At 39.1% G+C, this 20,937-nt stretch overlaps 1 protein-coding gene and 1 pseudogene across 2 annotated transcripts; one reads left to right on the top strand and one right to left on the bottom strand.

Moving 5' to 3' along the window:
• Positions 1 to 1,450: 1,450 nt before the first annotated feature.
• On the top strand, positions 1,451 to 18,339 carry rbbp6 (retinoblastoma binding protein 6). 2 transcript variants are annotated; one of them, XM_088333932.1, is made up of 20 exons: positions 1,451 to 1,961; positions 4,540 to 4,636; positions 5,035 to 5,083; positions 8,240 to 8,284; positions 8,384 to 8,466; positions 8,539 to 8,635; positions 9,292 to 9,431; positions 9,519 to 9,691; positions 9,816 to 9,919; positions 10,912 to 11,058; positions 11,156 to 11,208; positions 12,515 to 12,617; positions 13,604 to 13,637; positions 13,771 to 13,795; positions 13,870 to 13,898; positions 13,981 to 14,149; positions 14,244 to 14,354; positions 14,617 to 16,470; positions 16,609 to 16,723; positions 16,971 to 18,339. In XM_088333932.1, exons 1-20 carry the CDS (start codon positions 1,796 to 1,798, stop codon positions 17,964 to 17,966), a joined length of 4,590 nt encoding a protein of 1,529 aa, XP_088190058.1. In that variant the 5' UTR covers positions 1,451 to 1,795; the 3' UTR covers positions 17,967 to 18,339. The 2 variants fall into 2 exon arrangements, with proteins under 2 accessions (XP_088190058.1, XP_088190048.1); XM_088333922.1 differs by having other exon boundaries at positions 16,606 to 16,723.
• On the bottom strand, positions 11,557 to 11,694 carry LOC148374226 (U2 spliceosomal RNA; annotated as a pseudogene).
• Positions 18,340 to 20,937: the final 2,598 nt, after the last annotated feature.

Raw genomic sequence — 20,937 nt, 5'->3', positions numbered from 1 at the left:
CTCATTTGACAGATTCCTGAGGCGTTCGCAAGCCAGCCTGGAGACGTGGTCTTTCCAGCCGGACCTAGGTGGTCCCCAGGGGCTCCGGTTGCAATACACTTATGAGCAAAGGAATCAAGGGTGCATCTGTAATAGATGTTCTAACCACCTGAAGTGGCTTTTCTCTACCTTGACTGGCTACTTGATGATGGAGCTTCTCACCCTATCTCTAATGGGGAACCCAAAAACCCAGTGAATAAAACTTATCATTATTATTATTGTTATTATTATTATTATTATTATTTCATTCAATGTGTGTTTACTGCCTGTTTGTGGATGGGATCTTGGCTGCTTCATTATAGTACGTCTAGAGTAAGGTATCTTAAATACGTGTAAAAATACGGGAAAATGAGTTTGTGAATAGCTGAAGAATTTTATAGTAAGGTCAGGCAACTATCAGACGTACGGAAAATGGTTTTATCTTGTCTTGGGGTCTAGAAATGTAATTAAGCCAACACAGGCACTGATGTGCATAACTTACTCTGGGCACAGGAAAAACTATGATTTGTTTCCCTCTGCAGGATGGTTTGAAATGCAAAGCTAAAATTAAAGTCTACAGGAAATCAAGGACAAACAAGCTAAATTTACATTCATTTTCCGAACCGCTTATCATCACTAGAGTCACAGTAGTGCTGGAGCCCATCAGTTTTATTTAGCACCTCCTAGTGGTAAAATAAAAACTTTCATTCATTATGAAAACCAATACCGTACTTATTTGAATAATAAACAAAATAAGTAAATTAGGCATCATACATAGATACACGAACATATGAACATTTACATGTAAACACTAATATATATATATATATATATATATATATATATATATATATATATATATACCGAACATATAAGGGGTGGGGGGCGGTAGTTGTGGGTGTGTGCGTGTTAAGTGAACGCGTGTGTAATACAGATAGGACACGTAAATGGTTTTGAAAATATTTGAAAAAGCAGACATTTAGAAATATGTAAGACGATCATTCTGTTCAAATTCCAACTAATAATGTGGATATGTGAGAGGTATTACGTAAACAAGAATCCGGTAAATGATTGCCGACAGTTATACTAGCAGGTGTTCAATGAAATTGGAAATATTTATTTGATTTTATTTATTTATTTATAAGTATTGTGTCGTTACCACAAATATGTTTTTGTTTGATTCCTATCTCACTGAAAAGTTTCCTGAAATAAATTCATTTGTTTTACTTTTTTAAACGTGCTCTATGAAATAACTGTTTCACGCCTAACAACATACATTGATCAAATCTTTGGGTGATTTGAGAGATAAAATCACGATTTGGTGAGTTTTTAAACTAGTGAGGGTCTTGAAGCTGATGATTTCGAACAACTAGTATTCCACAACCTTATCAGAGAACTATATGTAAAACGCATGTTTGGGATCACGTGAACGCAGCTCCAACCGGCTCTTTGCTGACAAGACGACGCTTGTGGAAACAGCTGGTAGTTTCTGTCAGTGAGCAACTTGCCCAGAAAGACAGGTTTAGTGCGATGAAAGCACAATTTGGACTCGAAAACGACTGACTCGACCTCAACTGAACTCCCTGTTGGGGTTCTACTGGGACTTTGAAGATGACATAGCTTATTGTTTACTTAACCAGACACTTGTTAGCTAGCCAACTGAAGCACCGGGCTGCTAACGATAGCTTAGCTCATTTACGAGCACGCTGTGGGGGGGCTTCTTCTTTTTCCTCCTTTTTCCTATTTTTCAGGTTGCGGCGATTTCTCCGGTGTCAACATGACTCATATACATTACAAATTCTCCTCCAAACTCAGCTACGCCACGGTGGTGTTTGACGGGCTGCAAGTCACGTTGACGGACCTGAAAGAGCGGATCATGGGCAGGGAGAGGCTGCGAGCCGGCGATTGTGACTTGGAAATTACAAATGCTCAAACCAAAGAAGGTGACGTGACTTTTGAAGTTTCGAAAAATAAAACGAGTTTTGGTCAGCGTGAGGGTTCGAAAGAAAACACGTGGTCGAGCGTACACACCTGCTGACTAGTGATACATTTGCTATCTTAGAATTTGTGTGGTGCGAGATGTTTTACGCAGCCTTTCTTCAAGAGTTTTAACAGTCGGAGAAAGGTTTAAAGTGTCAAGGAGCATAATAATTATTTTTTATATCTTGTATAAACATACCTGTCAACCTGTACGGTTTTGCCGTACAAAGTACGTTTATTGTGCATTTTAAGACGTGTACGACGTACGAGAACAGCTGTACGGAAAAACGCACATTTGTCAATTATGGATACCATCCGGTATACACAGACTATCACGAAACGGCAATTCACTCAAGTCAAACAAGTTCACCGCTGAAGCCTCTATCTAGGTATTGTTTTTTTTTTTTTTTTCGTTGCAACAAAGCGAGCGGTTTGATGTAGTGAAAGGAAGTCTGTCTCTTTTTAGAGAACCGGCTTTTTCGGCTCAACTTATTAAAGAGAGCCGGCTCTCAAACGACTCACTTGCTGTGATGCATTATATTACGAATGATTATGTTGTATAAAGAAGTTTAGAAAGAAAGGAAGTATAAAATGGAAAAAGACAGGTTTGTGGTTATACTTTTAATCAGTATATTACCAACAATTATTTCATGCAGAAAATCTCATCTCATTAGCCGTACCGCTTATCCTCAGTAGGGTCGCGGGGGGGCTGGAGCCCATCCCAGCAATCATCGGGCAGTGGGCAAGGGACACCCTGAACTGGTTGCCAGCCAATCGCAGGGCACACAGGGACAGACAACTCATTCGCTCATTCACACCTAGGGACAATTTGGACCGGCCAATTCACCTGAAATGCATGTCTTTGGAATGTGGGAGGAAACCGGAGTGCCCGGAGGAAACCCACGCAAGCACGGGGAGAACATACAAACTCCGCACAGAAAGTCTGGAGCTGGATTTGAACCCACGACAGGTTCCCATGACATGAACTGTGCCGCACAAGCGCTAACCACTGCGCCGCCGTGCTGCCTTCATGCAGAAAATGAATTCATAATTTGAATAATAAAATGTATTATTCGACTTAATTATATTTGAATGTATTTTTTTCCTTCTACAGTGAACGTCCAAGCTACTTAACTTTTTTTTATAATAAACCTCATTCATGTCGAGCAACTCAGGCTCTCACAACAAAGTGTTAATTAACAATATATATGATATAAGGAAACACATGTACAATATAACATGATAAACTACATAAATAAACACGTTTGAAAAAAAGAATATGGTGTCAGATTATTTTGTAAGGGAAAATTCGACAGTGTGTAAGGGCATGGAGCCGTGGAGGTTGACAGGTATGTATAAATATCTAGTCACACCTGTCGCTACGGGCGGGGCATAGGGGGTATGTAGAACAAGGTGCTATGGTCAGAGGAAACCAAATGACTTTTTGATCACAATGCAAAACTTTGTGTTTGGCATAAAAGCAACACAGCTCATCGCCCTTACTATCGTAATGTTGGTGGCAGACTCATGCTTTTGGCCTGCTTTTCTTCAGATTTGGACAGGGGAGATGGTTCTACCCAAATACAAAAATCTTTTGAAAGATAAAGTTGTTGGAGTCAGCAAAACACCTGTGAACATTGATCCTAAACATAAAGTCAAACCGACAATGTATTAGGAACTTATAAATGTAATTGCCAGATATTGCACATCCCACTTTTCAGGTTTTGATTACTTGTTAAAAAAAAAGAATGATGTATCCAGACAATTTCTTTTCCATTTTTAAAAAAACTAATATATATTATTGTTTTTTTTCCAGCCTGTAATGTTGCAAAACGTCCCAGAGTCCAGAGCGCCTCATACTTTTGCAAGACACTGTATTTAATTCAACTAGTTTGCTATTTTTTTGCTCAGTTGCCAACACATGACTAAAATGCTATTGATAGGTGAAACAAGGCACTAGAGGGATCATCCAATATTTTCAAAATGTTTTTTTTTTTTTTGTGAGTTTATGTAAATGTAATATTACCACAGTATATGTCATAAGGTTGGAGATTCCTTCTTGAAAATCATGTTTTTTCAAATTCTGTCAATTTTATCGACTATAGTCAAGTGTATATCTAGGATATCACTAAAAGTATTTTATTGTACAAAATTGATCAAAAAGCAGGAAGGATATTAACAAAATGTGAAAGAGAAGATATTTGACAAACTGATAAGAGTGGTGTATCATCAATTGCCACCCCGAATACCAGGCTAATGCCTGATATAAAATGTTTATCCTTTGTACCATTACAACACTAAAACACACTCAGCATTCTCTGTGATTACGAGCTCTACGGAAAAAAAAATTGACTTGATTTATCGGCTGTTTAGTGTCATAAATCCAAAGTTGAAGTACAAACTGATCTCCTCAACATTGTCTGTGTTAACAGATGGAAACTCTATAGAAAGCCAAACAATAAAAAACACTGTGAAACAACATTAAACAGGTTTGGGGGGTGTTATTTCTGGAATTTCTCTTAAATCTGCATTTATCCTCAGAATATACAGATGACGCAGTGCTCATTCCCAAAGGCTCTTCAGTGATCGTCAGGAGGGTCCCCAACATCAAAGTTCCTTCCAAAAAGACTCAAAACATGTAAGTGTAATCAGTTGTACTAAATGCAATACATTTTGTTTTCAATTGCTATTTTATTTGTGGCCCCAGCTAACCTAAAACAAATGCTGCAAAACTTGTTTGCTGAATGCTGGTTTTGTTTGTATACCTGTATATGAAGGGAAACGTAACTTCATATTTTTAGAGTATTGAAGGAAGACAGTAGTGAAAATCAAGCAATGAAACCAATGCTTCATTGGTAACCAACAGAAGGTGCCTCCTCCTTGTTTTACAACCAGGCAGAAAATAACACATTTTTATTGTAAATTAATTGATAACAGATTTTGATTAATAAATGTAAATAAGAGAAGTTGTCATACAATGTGTTTTAATTTTACCACCTTATCAATTTAAATTTCTTTTTTTTTGTCATGTTGCAGCAAACGGCCAGATGCCTTTTCCCAATATGCCCATGGAGCCATCAGAGCAGTATGTAACCAAATCATCATATGCTTCCTAAATTGTCATTGAGCACCAGTTTTTTTCAATTTATTTTGAGGGTGAAACCATGATAGAATCAAGTAAAAAAGTTACCCTGACTGTATTTCCATTTCGGAAGTAAATGTAACTTCCTGCCGGAGATCAAATCTAGTTCACATCATACATAAGATTCTTAGACTCTCATACATTTTTAGACCATACTATCCTGTTCTGTTATAACATATAAATAGCTTTTTTGAAATGATACCAAATTAGAAAATATCAAAGACCTGATCTCATTGCAGCATTCAGAATCACTAATGTGATACGCTCCAATTTGAAGGTGAATCGCAACTCATATCTTGCTTTATAAGATATTGACTAGATGTTTAATGAATATTGTTACATGGGCCCTGTGATTGGCTGGTAACCTGTTCAGGGTCCCGCACCTACCGCTTGATGAGAGCCTGGATGTGCTCCAGCTCCCCCACTAATCTAGATTTACTAGACTAGATCATTTGCTTACTTACAAAAGTTCTTTGTCATAAACTACTCGTTTATTAGTAGTCAATGTTTGTTTTTAAGCATCACAGGTGGCAAAATTGTAAACCAAAGGCCTTCGGGAAACCGCTGATTTGAGTTAACTGAAAGATTTTTATTTTTAAGTTTTTATTTAGTAGCATGAAGAAACATTTAACATTTTACACTAGTATTTTTTAAGACTGTTCACTTTAGATATATGATGATAATATTGCTATGTGTCCACATGCCCTGTTCGGCTGCGGCTGCATCGGCTCGCTACAGTTTAACTGCGGGTCAGATGTATCGACATTTCGTTCTGTGTGCATGGGCACAGGAATGACAATAAAAGTAAATTCTATTCTATTCATTATTCAACAATATGAAATGTCGAGCTTGAGTTTGCTAGTTGCTGTCAATACATGATGTATGGACGCATTGCTCAGTGAGATGGCAGGGTTTTTTTCTGCCAACGTAGAAGTTAAGAGTTCAGTGACCCGAAATAATAATAATAATAATAATAGTAATGATACATTGTATATCGGAGCGCCTAACAAAGAGTAAAAACAAGCAACTAATAGCTAATAAAACACATTATAGTTAAAAGAGGCAGTGTGTGAGGCATATGGTCAAGAATAGACAAGTCTGAAGAGTTGTGTTTTGAGTATGGATTTAAAATCACATCAATGTGTTCTTAAGCAAGTTACTAAATCCTTGTTTGCTTCTTTTTCTGCACCATCAGAAGGTAAAGCTACAGGGCTGCCAACGGGATACACTTCATACGTTGCCTTTAAAATTATTTAAATGATGGGACATGGTAGCGTCGGTCACATTTTTTCAGGCTTACTCTTTGGGGAGGAGTGCCAAGTTGAGCCTTTGAGGGCGGGTCAAATTTTATTAAGCAGGCGGTTAATAATAGCTGATCAAATCCAATATTGCCTCTCACTATGCTGCATCTGGTGTCAGCCAGTAGGTTCACATCCAAAGCTGCAATTCCATTTGGGTTTATTATCCAGCTCTTTCAATTGAATGAAGTGTGCAATAAAAATGAAATAGAAAAAAAGGATCTATGGTGTTAAGGTGGCTCCTATTTTTCTTTTTTCTTTTTTTTGTTTGCGCTCTAATTCAAAAATTTTACCAAAGACAGAGAAAAGGACTGCTCATTTTCCAAATTTTAAATAAAAAGTTGTGAGTGCGCCCTATTGGATATTGGCGACGACTATAACTGATAAAACAAATAATAATCTAACATACTTTAATATGATATTCTGTTTTGTGGTACAAAGTATTAGGTTTTATAGCATTTTCTAAGTTATTTTGATACACTCCTTGCTTATTGATCTGACCTTGATTTTTCTCTGATCTCTCAGTAGAAGTGTCGACCCCTCTTCATAACATTGGTTCTCTTTGGACTGACTATATAAGGCTTCTTCTGTTTTACTTCCAATAAAGATTGTCTGATGAAGCCACACAATGGATGACGTGTTTGATTTCAATTGTTATTTCAGCATTTAAAATTAGCCTCAACCATCATGGTAGAACCTGTTAATTTTTTTGTTTTAATTTTTGAATGCACAAGATATTATAGTGCCACTGATTATACCTATAAGTATTTCGGGTATTTTATTTTGTTGTAAAAGGATATACATTTCAAGAAAAAATACATCAATCGAGTGAAATTTTTCTATGACACACACCGGTTGCCAATTGTTACATCGATATGTAACATTTAGCTTAGCAAAAGTTCAACTGTGTTTTGTTGGGGTTTTGTGCGGTCATCCGCTTTTTTTCAAGCTGTTTGTGCTCTTGGCTTCTCAGCAAATACCTGGGTCATGTGACTAGCCTAACCAATGGTGGACATTCAACTTTTATGTGGAATACCGTGAGGCCCCTTTTGTGGTGCACTATTTTTCTAGCACAAATCCAATGCCTGTCACCACTCTGTATGCACACTGACCCTTAATTTGAAAGTCACCGCTTTTTAGGTCATGCATTTTCTGACATTCGTAAGACAATATAATCAACTCTGTAACATCATCCTCATTCCTAAATTCCATGTTCAACTTGAAGTTTCCCTGAGATTACAACGGAGGGAAATATACATTTTCACAATATTTTTTGGAATCAACAAATCTCTAGCGAAATCACTTTATTGTAAAATTCATATTTAAGCAGAACTCCCAAATCCGTTACTCCTTTTAAATCTGTGCTCTTGGAGAAACATCAAGAAAGCAATGCTGGTTCTTGTGTTTGTAGTTTACAGTGGTGTAGAACCTCACTGAACTCTGTTTACATAGTTTGGACACTGTTTTATCTTTTTTTAAAACTTTTATTAGCTTTCAAATAGGCCTACCAATAACATGTGTTGTCATCGTATGATCTGCTTTTTATTTAATGATATGAAAATAAAGTGAGGATAATATGTAAATTTACCACAGATTTTGAAGGAATTCTAAAGCACTACAACTTGTAGTTTTCAGAATAGCTGAGAGAGCAGTAGCAGAAGTCTTGGAATAAGATAATAACGGAAAATCTTTGCTTGTTAAGAAACACTCAACCAAGTGATACTTCTCTATCAAAAATGAACGCCAGCTTTTGTATCAAGATGTATGAAATGCATATGTGATTGTATTCTTTTTCTAACAGATGGATAACCACAGTTCGTCCACAATGTTGCCTTTATTCTCCAAGGTATGCGTCAAGTCATTCTTTACAATTGGATACGTTTTCAACTTCAGTTGTGATGCTTCTTTTTGTGTTGGGGTCCACTAACCTTTGATATCTGGGCAGATGGTCAACCTGGCTGCTGTTGATGTGTCAGAGGATGATAAGATCAAATTCATGATGAATCAGTCCTCATACGATCCCATGACGTAAGTTCTGTCCCCGTTTTAATTTGTTTTCATGATTGTAGTCCAAATCATTTGTTACATTAATCTCTGTAGTTACAACAACAAACAGGCTGGGGTGCTCCCTGCAAACTACACCTGTTACCGCTGTGGAATCGTCGGACACCACATCAGGAAATGTCCATCTAATGGGGTATGAAGAAGAGAGTTCATTTTGCCTCATTTGATATGAATTGGGTGTAGTCCGAACCGATGTCCATAAACATTTTTCCAAGCCAAGGCACGCTTTTTCATTGAGCCGCTTAGGAAATATTTGTACCCAAGCCTGATATTGTGGTGTTGTCAGCAAATTGAATATATTTGAATTTTGATGATAGATTACATGAGTTATTTATATACAATAAAAACAATAATGGTCATAACAAAGACTATTTTGCTATACTATTTTATAACGTTTTTATTTTCAGTACAATGAGACAAAAATCTAGTTAATTAACAAATTTGGGCGATCTTTTTTCATTTTTGTTTAAGCATTGTTTTCAAACTAAATCGTTTACCAAGCTTATTTACCTTACTGTGTTCCCGAGTAAATTATTTTTAAAAATAGAGGTCTACTACGAAAGACTATCGCTGTGAGAGATGTCACTGATAATCAACAACAGCACGCTTTTTGCAAATCCTCAATTTGTTGTCACGTATCAGAAAGAATTGGGGAATTTTGTGCAGCTCTTAAAGATAGCACAATGGTTGAGAAATACTGGTCTTGAAATCTCTCAATAAGTGGAATGAGATATTGACACAAACCAAAGCAGCTAATATGCGTAACTATTTGTGTTGTATTCATGGCAGGATACCTATTTTGACAGTGCTCAAAAAATAAAGAAAAGCACCGGCATTCCTCGCTCCTTTATGGTGGAGGTGGACGGCCCCAACATTAAAGGGGCCATGCTGACCAATTGTGGACGTTTTGCAATTCCCACCATCGACGCGTGAGTGTATCTTGTTCAATCGATACAAAAAAAGTGAGGAAGAGGGCAAATCTGCACTGTTTGTGTGCATCCTGGATGTTCCCTCAGTCAAGCATACGCCGCCGGCAAGAAAGAGAAGCATCCATTTCTGCACCAAGACGAAAAGGAGCCAGTGGAGGTGAAGGTCCATGTACCCGAAGAGCTCCAGTGTTTGATCTGTCGCGACCTTCTTTTTGATTCAGTGGTCATACCCTGCTGTGGAAACAGTTATTGTGATGACTGTAAGTATCTGGGACAAATAGTTAGTCTCATGTTTTTACCTCATTCTATAATTATATTTAAAGTGTGACTTGTTTCGTCAAAAACATTCTATTTATAAGTGATTTGTCTCACTCTCTTATCCAGGCATCCGTACAGCTTTGCTGGATTCCGAAGGACACATCTGTCCCACCTGTAACCAAACCGATGTATCTCCTGACACATTGATAGCCAATAAATTTCTTCGTCAGGTAAGGTAGCAACGGGATGCAGAGATAAATTTATTTCAAGAGAAATCTGTACTGTGTAACCTACGTTGCATAAAGTCTATTACATGACCTTATGTTGACTTGGAAGATAATCGGTTGTCCTAACGATTTTTCACATCAAATTACAAAGTCATTTAAATTGCTGGAAACTTAGTTGAATTTAAATACCTTCAAATTTATGGGATGTGTTTTAATCAATATTTTAGCACCAATTCAAGGAGTTTATATTTTTAAAGAGCAATAAAACTGTAATTGACCTCATTGAACAAAATGATCAAAACCTAACAAAGGAGTTTTTGAATTAATCTAGAGCACGGGTCTCCAACATGGTGCCCCTAAACAGCTGAGGTTCCCGTGGACCTCTTCTGAAAAAAAGCTTACCAGTGTTGGGTCATTGTTATTTTCTAATACAATGATTTTTAGTGGTTGACTGAGTCCATTTAACCCTACTTCAAATAATTAACCTGTTAATAACATGGTAACAACATTGATAAATTGTTATTTTAGAAATGCGTAGCAACATGGGCCCCATTAACTAATTGGTACAAAAAAGCAGCTCTCGGCTTGAAAAGGGTTGGGGACCACTGGTTTGGAGACACTGGCTTGTTTTTTCTTTTTAAAAGTTTTTTCTGCACCTCGGATAATGTGGTTTACATTTTTAGCCAGATTTATTTGTGCGTGGGTGAGCGTTAATCAATTAGAATCTCAAAATGTTCTTAATCTTGCATGATGAATTGCATGGGATATGCTCAGGTTTTCCATCACCCAATGAGAAAAAAAGAAATATGTGAGCTAAATTTCTATTCACCAGATCTTTCAAAACTTACAAATAGCGTTTTCTCGATCTACACGCAGCTTTTCTACAACGGCAAAAGGACTGCTTTTTCTGGCAGTACCCTTGGTACTTTTTCCCATTGCTTACTTGATTCATACTGTCATTCACCTTGATCATTTATATTTTGTTGATTGCACAGGCTGTCAATAATTACAAGAAGGAGAGAGGCTACACCAAATGTCTGAAAGAAAAGTATGCTGCTGTTCAGTTAAATCCTACAAACCCTGTCCCTGTTCCTTTAACTAGCCAACAACAGAAGATACAACAATCCACCCACAAACAGAAGGTTTTTTCCCCTATTGTTTCTAATAGTTTAGATTCATTGAGGCTTTGAGTACTACGCAGTGTGATCACAACAAGATGAGTTGCCTCTCTGTCCATAGGCTGATGTTAACCAGTCTCCAACTCATCCTGTTTCCATCCTACAGCCTTCTGTGTACGTATCCTCTTGTTTCTGCAAATAGAACATTATGAAATGGTTTACTGGAAACAACTCAGGAGCGTTTGTTCTCGCACTTATGTTTTCTTACCTATTTGGCATTATAATTGTCTACTGACATAATTTGATAACTCCAAATATTGTACTTGCCAGAGACCTTTGTTCAAGGCACCATTTTACATGTAGTGGGGTTTTGGGGTTTTTAAGGGTTATTGATCTATCTTCGTTATTCATTATCCATTATCGGTCAGTTCATAATACGCTACAAAGCCTAGGAGCCGGGACACTTACTCTCAGCCAAAAGGCCAAGCTAAGGTCCTAGTCCTAAAGCCATGCTGCGATCATTGCGAATGCACCGTTCCCGGAGGTACTGCAATACCGGGCCGATGCGTGGAGTGGACAGAGCAAGCTCATATTCCATCTCCGAAATGCAAAAATCAAAGATGGTGACTTCATAGAAAGTACACAAAAGGGCCAAGCTAAGGACCTAGCACATCAAAGTCACCAAAAACAAATGAATATCACGTTCACCGTTCACGTACACCATAACCGCCAGGGTTGTTGGTGCAACTTTTTCTGTAGTGTGTCTTGGGCAAGTTTAGCCTCGGTTTGCTCCCCCACATGAAACTGATAGTATTTGTTTCCATGGTTACCAGTAGCATGAGTAGCCTCCTGATCTGAGTGATCCAGCACATTAATCATCAGGTCACTGTTGTTTTTCGGTGTAAAGCGCCATCCTGCTCTTCAGGGTTGAGCCGGGCCTCAGCATTGATGGGCAGTGGCATGTGACAATACTGATACTAGATCTTAGATCACTGGGGGAAAACTCTCTGTTCTAAAAGGTTGAGTATCACATGGTACAATACACGTTGTATACTTGTGGCTTTCAGATTTTTTTTGAAAAACAAACATTGTGGGGATGCCGTTACATTCTTTGCCTTTGTGACAAGTTAAAGGCAGAGGTACATGCCTTTAGGTCCTGCACTTTATTAAAGGTCATTTATTGTAAATAAATTCATCATATCCAATCTTTTAAGCCGCAGAAAATAATGACCACTGACTAACTTAAAACTTAAATCCTCATTAAGGCATTTGTGCGTAGTGCATGCTTGTAATGTACATGATAATAAATTATCATGGAGGTAAAATGTTTGTCATTGTATGAATAATAAGGCTTAGTAATAAATACTGTTTAGTATAATAGTCTTACCAAGACGCAACAAGTTTCCAAAGGCTTGCAAAAAGTTGCTCTTCGCTTTGTCTCAAAATTAGTTCAAAGCATTCACGTATACTTTTCACACAGTGTGGCTGAAGGAAAAGCGAACGAAGATCTTGTGGCTGATAAGTCTTCTGTGCTGTTTTCAAATGAAGACCCTACGGCGGGCCAAGGGCAGCCATTGAAACTGGTGAGACGAAACCCACCGACATGTTTGTTTTCCTCTTGCATATTAAACTTTTTGTGAATTTGATGCCTTGAACTTGATTTCAGATTTTCTTCTGTCTTTGTGGACTTCTGAAGTATTTGTCCAAACCTAAGGTGCAAAATGAAACGTCTAAAGGGATCTCTAGTTAAAAGCCTGGTTCTAAAACAATGGGCCCATGAACGAGTAACTCCATCCTTCTGGAAGAGAGAAAACATTTGGACTTAATGACAACATGATTTTATGTAATGCTGCCCTATTAATGCACTGAACATTTTGTAGGGTCTTGCTTTGTTTTTAGAGCAGTGGATATTCATTTTGAATGTTAACTCCTGAAATCTACATTGTGTATTTGACCACTATATGTCACTGTATTGTCTAATGCGAACAAAAGCCATTGTCAAATGAGCACAGCATAGCAGCAAGATACCAGACGAATATGGCGGCGACTACTAGGTATTGATTCCGCTATGTAAAAGAAATACAAATTTCTCGACCCATAAATATTAAAAACAAAATTAATTTGTATAAAAGTTAATCAGGACTGTTCAACGAAAGGCGACCGTAGCTGGGGCAGAAACGTGAGGCTGGCCAACCCCCCCAAAAAACACTTAGCCAGGCTATCTGGGAAACAACAACAAAAAACCTCTACGGCTACAAATATTAACAGTAATATTGGCGCTAACACCAGGTGAGCACACAATGTGCAGCCAATGAGCACCCAACCGGGATCAATCAAAACAGGAAGCCTTCAGCAGCCCGACGCTAACGGGGAGCTAGCCGGTCAAAATTATACCAAACACGCGGCGAAAACCGCAAACAAATTATTTTTCTTCATATTTGCACAATTATGGGGAGGAACACTACACGTTCTATGCCTAATTGGGAATACTTTTAAAGCTAGCCAGACATGTTGAATGAAATTTTTTAATTGCATCATTTGTCTCCTTTTTCTAATGGGCTCTGGTTAGGTTCACAATGACCAAGTAAAGAAAACCTCCTTAGGTAAGGAATTGTTAAACCAGTACCGCGGAATATTATCAAGAAATGCAGTTTGAATTATTTGATTTTATATTGATTTTTGATATGCTTACATGACTGTGACACAACTTTTTTTGTTTTTCCCTCAATCTCAAAGATGAAACACCAGCCAACAAGCACAGGTCTGTAAATTATATGACAATGTGGTCAGGTTTATTGTAGCCATTATTTCAAAACTCCTCTATCTTTCCTGCAGCTCGTCTTCGTCGTTTTTTCCATTGGAAGGTACGACTGAATTGCAGCCCCTCCCTCTCTCTTCATCCTACTATCTACCTGCTCCACCACCACTTCCGCTCATTCCTTCCAGGTCAGCATTATCCAAGTCATCAACCAGGAAATTCAGTGGTCCTGCCTAATTGGACTCAAGTAAACTCTCATAGTGCCCCTATACACCCTCTACTCTCCACATCGTCCTCCTCCATCACCCCTCAACTCCAGGGGGAATGGTTAAGCCGGCATAGACACAGAAGGGAAAGGTGAATAAAACATTGCTTTGAACCTACCATTCAGATGTCTAAATGGGAATTATTTAAATATTCATGCAATTGTATTTGTGATTGTGTCTTTCAGGTCTCCTGATAGACGATCCTCCAACAGACGCAGTTCTCGTTCCAAGTCAAAATCCTCTCGCTCTTCAAGCAGGTCCAGTCGGTCACGCTCTAAATCTCATGGAAGGTCAAGGTATACCTAGAACTTTTTCACACTGCATTTTGTACTACTATCAAACACTGTTTAGTCAATATCAGCATTGACTAAAAATATTCACACCAAAAAAAAAAAAATGACTTGACTTGACAACGTGAAAATAATGCAATGCGATTTGTACTTAGAACTGCCACCTATGTATGCCAAACAGAAATAATTACAGTTATGTTTTTTTTTTTTTTTTGAAGCATTTACTTGATTGCAAGTAATAAATACAAGCGTTTGTATTCCTCAACAGGTCACCGTACTCCAGACACAGAGTGCCACACTCTCGCACCAATCCCTCACGCAGCTACAGCTTTGGTTACAAGAGGTCCCACTCGCCAACACCATCATCATCATCTTCGCCCCGGGAGGGGTCTTGTTCTGCGCCTCAGTCAGATCACTGGAAAAGACGCCATCACAGCAAAAAGTCCTCTCATAGCAGCTACAAGTCCAGGAGACGAGGGGAACTCTCACCAGCTTCTACCAGATATGCTGAGAGTCACTCAGGACCAAGTTATGCCACTGCCTCAAACAGCCAGGAGACAAACACAGATTACTACGAGCAATGGAGAAAACAATACAAGGAGTGGTATGACAAGTATTTCAGTAGTTATGTGAGCCACTACAATTGCCTACCGCCCCCGCCAAATCCACTTTGGGCAAACCCAGCTGAGAACCACATAACCCAGAAAGGAGAGCCATTCAACAGTCTTCAAGATACCTGCAGGACTTCAAAGCGCCACTATTCTCCTTCGTCCCAGTCGTCCAGCGACAGTCGCTCCAGCCAATCTGGTTCACCGTCTTCTCAAACTTTGAGTGACTGCAGCTCGCCTGTCTCACGCTCACCCTGCAACACCCACTTGCCACCATCAGAAAACGTTGTTCATCAAAGGGGGAGTGCTGTAAAAGGCAGACAAGAGCAGGAAGAGTCAGACAATTCACAGCAGTCACATGATCAGACAGTCAAGTTTGAAGTTGTATCAGAAGACAACATTTCTACCCTCGACGCTGCACACTCAATGGGCAAAAGGAGACATCGCACCGGTTGCAGTGACTCAGTCCCAGAGAGTAAGGCCTTCAATGCTGACCAGAATCAAATCAAAACAAAAGAAAAGGAAGAAAAGCAACACAAACTTGAAAATGAAAATAAACATAAACTAAGCAAAGATTCAAAAACTCAGCAGAAAAATGCGGAGAGAAGTCAAAAGGTCAACCCCAGCAAACATAAACCAGAATTGGAGGAGGAAAACAATGCTGAGTTCTACAAAGCTTCTAAATATGAGAGAAAGCTAAAAAAAAACAATGAAGAACCCAATGTAATTACAACCAAAAGTGAGTACAACCAAGCCAAGCATAAGATCTCCAAATTTGAGCATCCGCACAATAGAGACAAAGAAAACCAAGAGGAACAGACAGAGGAGAAGAAAGGCACACCTGCCAGAGTGCAAACAATCTGGGAGGACGGGATAAGTGTAAAACCAAGAAGGATTAGCATCAACATTCGACTGGGTGGGAAAAAAAGTGAAGCGAATACAAAAATACAGGAATCGCCTGGTGCTGAGACGGGTGATGCTGAAGGAGGTGGTGAGATGCCCGATGTAGGAACTAAAAAGCAGCATCCTGAAATTTGCGCAGTAGAGGAGGTTAATGGATTGGAGTCCAAAGAAGGGGACAAGAAGCAGAATATAAAGGTCAAGGAAGATGAAAACATGAAAAACGATGATGAAGGAATAAAAGAGATAGGATATATGGAAGAGGATACGAGAGTCGATAGAGTAACACATGGTAACGGGGAAAAGGGGAACCAGATTGGGGAGGATAGCAAAGAAAATGATGAAAGCGAAAAAGAAATGGAGAAAGCTAAAGAGTTGAATGATGTTGACAGCGTGGAAAATGATGAGCTAAATCCAGTACAGGTCAAGTCAATTATCCCCATTGAAGCAAAAACAACTGAAGAAGAGAGGGGTGAAGAGCTACCAGTAGAATCCCACCCAGAAGAAGAGCTGGTGGTAGAAGTAATCAGAAAGAATACAAGTAATGAAAACACGGACTCAGTAATAACGCCTCATTCCAGTGAGCGGCCAAACAATCCATCAGATGTGGGCAGGTAAAAAATAAAAAATCTTTTCTTTTAATTTCTTTCAGCTGTTTATTTCTGCAAGACTTTCCAGGGATTTTGATTTTTCTTTCTGGGTTAATGAACTTTATGGCTTTTGTACTGCTCTTTTATTTTGGCAAATAGCAGTTCTTGGATAGTGGACCAGAATGGGAATGAGGAGGCTCCCGAGAGCAGAATTGAGGGGACCACAACTCCACATGAACAGACACATGCCAAAGTCGACATACTTGAGCTTGTGCAGGTATGTCGTTCTTCAAACCAATTGTTGCCAAAATGTGTGATTGTATAAAGTCAAGAAGATATCTGTGGTAAAATAAAATGATGATTGGCATCTTTCTCTACACTTTATAGATGATCTGTTTCTCGTAAGGTCAGAGGTCAAATTAACTTACTACATTTAGATATACTTTAAAAATTGGAATACTAATAAATAAAAAGAGGCACTGTTACAGTTTTTAACAAATGATTGCATTATAACCTTTTTAAAGGTCCCTTCCTTCAAATTGGAGAAGGAAAGCCCTGGAGGAGATGGCCAGCAACCGGTAACATCAGTCAACGTGGAAGTCCCGGGATATGCGAAGCAAGAGAGTGAAAGGACACATGAAATGCCAGCGCATGATGAAAACAAAGAGAGAAACGTATGTATAGCGCCCCTCAGTGGCCAATACCGTGGCCGCAAGAATACTTTTATTGAGGACGTGAAAATGGAGGAATTTGATAGAGGTGGAGATTGGAAAAGCGAGACCACAGATGAAGAATATCACGAGGAAAAAGAAGATGAAGAAAATCGACCAATCCCACCAAAAATCCCATTCTTGACTTTCCACCATGTTGAGAAGGAAGAGGAAGTCACCATAGAAGAAAGCAAAGAAAGCCATCCAGCCGATTACAATGACTTGAATAAACAGATTGACGTAATAAAAGAAAATGATGGCCACTCAGGGCAGCATTACAATTCAGACGAAATTGAATGCAAATCTAACAACCTAAGTTGCCCTCTATTTCCCCCTGTTCACCTCACTGGAAATTTGCAAGGAAGCCCCCAGACTAGCAGGTCTAGCCTGACATCAAACGCCTCTGATAAACCCTTTGTCAAATCCATCTCCAGGACACACAAAGAAGGAAAGCCTGGAGCAGTACCCGTCTCCAAACACTCTGAGAAAACGACAGTCCAAGCAAAACCCATGAGCAGAGAGGAGCTTTGGAAAAGATACAAGCTGGAAAAACTGCTAGAAGGAAGCCAGCAGGACCAACTGGGGGAGAAGCCACAGAGCGAACCAAGTGGTCACGACAGCACACCCAAAGCAACGGAGAAGAGAGTGGGAGGAAAGAAGCCTTCCAGCCACAACAGCACCACCACAAAGAAAATTGAACATGAAAGAAGGCCTAAGCACAAGAAAGACAAACAAAACAAAGATAAAAACCGGGAGAAACTTGAAGGGAAACGAAAAAAGACCGAGAAGAAACTTGACCCATCTCGTTGAAGAGCCGTTTTCTCCAATTTCTTTCCTCTTAAATAACTAAAGTGCCTGACTGGATTAGGTGTCCTCTTCGTGTTAGGATGGATCACTCGCTACAAAATACCAAAAAATGTGGAAAAAAAAAGCACTTTATTCTTTAGAGTTAGCTAAAGATAATCTTTTGAAAGGAAACATTTCCTATTATTATTTAGTATGACTCTTGCTTTGTAGAAATTGAGACAATTTTGCTCATCTTAATTTATTGTGATGATTATAATTAATTGAACCTCTGTTGCCATTTTTGTACACTTACTTTCAAAAGACACGGCATGCTGCTATTGGTCCAAAGGAACTTTTGGTTTCTCTGTTTTGTGGGAATTAAAAATAATTTCACGTGCGCCGAATCTCGTTTTTCTTTTCCTTCAATTGAAGAAACAAATTGCACTGCATACTTTGCCTTAAATACTTATTGTTTACGCAAAATAATGCCTGTAAATTCTGGCCCGGTTATATGATACAGCGATCCCTAGGGGGGGAAGTAACACACACTGTCACTTTAATAATACTAAAAAAATTAAAGGCCAGTTGAAATAAAACCTAAAAGAAATCTAAAACAATTATACCCGTGTTGTGTTCTCTGTGTGTGGACTTTGGAGTAACACGTAATTATCTGCTGTCGTAATTAAATGATGTGGGCAGTGACTGAAAGAACACACATATTGAGATCAATGAACACTTGAGTATACTTTAAACATCCACCTTTCATTTTTTTTTGCCCAAAAGCATTCACACCCTAAATCAGTGTCTGAAACTCATGACAAAAAGTTACTGGACACCAGGCGTAAAGTTGCCTGCCCCATTTTTCACAACTTGAAATGCAATAAGATGACTCATCGCAAAAAAAAAAACATTGTTGCAAAGTATTTAGGTTTGATAATCAGAATACATAACAGGACAATACTTTAAAATTAAGTTTATTATGAATCTACTTATAACATTCATTGTGTAACGGGTGTAATAATAACTTTTATTTTATTGAAATTCCTGCTAAAATATGTGTATAGTTTTTGGTAAATGTCCTGCAATGCTGAGTCCAACAGTGCCATCTGCTGGTATGGGGTGGGGTTTGGTTTTGGCTTCTAACATGTGACCAGGAGGCGGGGTTTTGTCAGTTTTACCAGAGTACTACAAAGAGATCAGACCCAGCAGAAAAAGCTAATGTTGTGACTCATCCATTTGCAGAAACTGTAATAATAAAAACCTCATCATCCAGTCCAGCGTGAATGTGGATCTTTGGTGGGACACGTACAGCGCGGTTACATTGGTGCCGTGACCCGTGACTTCTATCAAACTCGCCGAACCGAGGACTGTCCTACCTGCCACATGAGCTCACAGTATTTGAAATTTTAGTTACATGAGCGATATTGTTTAGCTCATTACAGTGCAGTGTCACAGTGATACGAAGGCTGCTGATTTATTTTGTGATTTTGACTTATTTACATTTTTTTCTGTTAATCTTTGAAACATGTTTAATCAGAGCAATGTGCTAGCTCCACAATTTGACACACCTATTCACTTTGGCAGGGGCAGGGGCATGTTTACCCCCATCCCCTCTGATAATAGTTCTACCCCAGGTGGTGCTACACATAGAGTAGAGGCAAGTTCCAGTGTGAGCACCCATAATGCAGCTGACCAACATGCTAGCCTACCTTCACCTCAGGTCAGACCCACATCTACGCCAAATTCCACGAGTGAAATTTCTGAGGGTTTAGCTGATCACATGACAAATATTATTCAGGAGATAGGACATAAATTGGCTGATAGCATATTCTCAAATATACAGTCACATAATATAGTAGCTCCTAACGCTGCTGCCACACAAGATGTAGCAAACAGATTGAGTCAAGTGGTTACGCAGAGAAAGGTTAAGGAACCGCCGTCATTTATTGGGGATGGCTCAGACTCAATAACAATACAGGAGTGGGAAGATCTAATGAGGACATTTATAAAAAGGAGTGATGTGAAACTTGAAGAGCAAGCAGAAGAAATCCTTATACATTTGAGAGGAAAAGCTAAAGATGTAGTTAGGTTTAGCATTAGAAACAGTAATATAGACGTCTATACCCGCCCTGACATGATTTATAGTCTTCTCAGGAAATACTTTAGCTGTACCAAGTACTCTGCTGTCCCTTTAGCTGACTTTTATTCAACTTTGCCCAAAGACCAGGAAGACCCCTATGACTACTGGCTGAGACTAAACAGAGCAGCTGACCTTGCCTCTGAGTGCTTGAGAGAGCAGGGCAAAACATTTGACAACCCTGAAATAGAGGTTACTCACATGTTTATTAGGAACTGCCCATGCAAGGAACTGGCACTCACTTACAGATCAAAAACCATCGAAAAGTGGTCAGCATGTGAGGTACTAGAGGTGCTGAATGAATACCACGCTGAGAAGAGCTACAAAGCAGATTCCCTACAACAACCTGCGAATAGAGCGGAAATTGCCGTACACAAAGCTGAGGTGAACCATGGTCCAACCCTCGTGCACGAGCCACCTCAGACTTCGAGCCCACAGTATGTCTCTCTAACGGACGTTATTAGTATGTTGGAGAAAGTTCTGATACGTGTTACCTCGAACCAGTTTCAAGAGAGAGGGGGAGCTCCAACCAGGCGACCTGGAGCCAGAATAAATGGTTTCACTGCCAAGCCATGTATCATTTGCAAAGAAGTCGAACACAGTGCTCTCTCTCATTGCCGAGACAAAAACCTTTGCTTTCACTGCCATGCCCCAGGGCATTCTCGACGTGATTGTCCAGTGACGAAAGTTGTCCCGCTGCCTCAGGGAAACTAACTGATCTGCGCTTAGGGGAGAACAGTGCAGATCAACTGAGTATACCTCCCACCACTAATGTGAAGCCTGACATGCAAGACAATAAATCAATTTATGAGTTGTATAGCAACAAGATACCTCCATCGAAGAAGCTGATCTTTCAGG

This window comes from Urocampus carinirostris, chromosome 1 (assembly GCF_059441175.1).
Source record: "Urocampus carinirostris isolate Australia breed hairy pipefish chromosome 1, RoL_Ucar_1.0, whole genome shotgun sequence".
Lineage (NCBI taxonomy): Eukaryota > Metazoa > Chordata > Actinopteri > Syngnathiformes > Syngnathidae > Urocampus > Urocampus carinirostris.
This window is presented reverse-complemented; position numbering and strand designations above follow the sequence as displayed.

Bases quoted from the DNA above. Each gene is read 5' to 3' on its own strand.
- rbbp6 (XM_088333922.1), top strand. From the start codon at position 1,796: ATGACTCATATACATTACAAATTCTCCTCCAAACTCAGCTACGCCACG. The intron at 4,637-5,034 runs GTAAGTGTAATC...GTCATGTTGCAG, and splicing joins TCCAAAAAGACTCAAAACAT to CAAACGGCCAGATGCCTTTT. The intron at 13,638-13,770 runs GTAAGGAATTGT...TCAATCTCAAAG, and splicing joins AGTAAAGAAAACCTCCTTAG to ATGAAACACCAGCCAACAAG.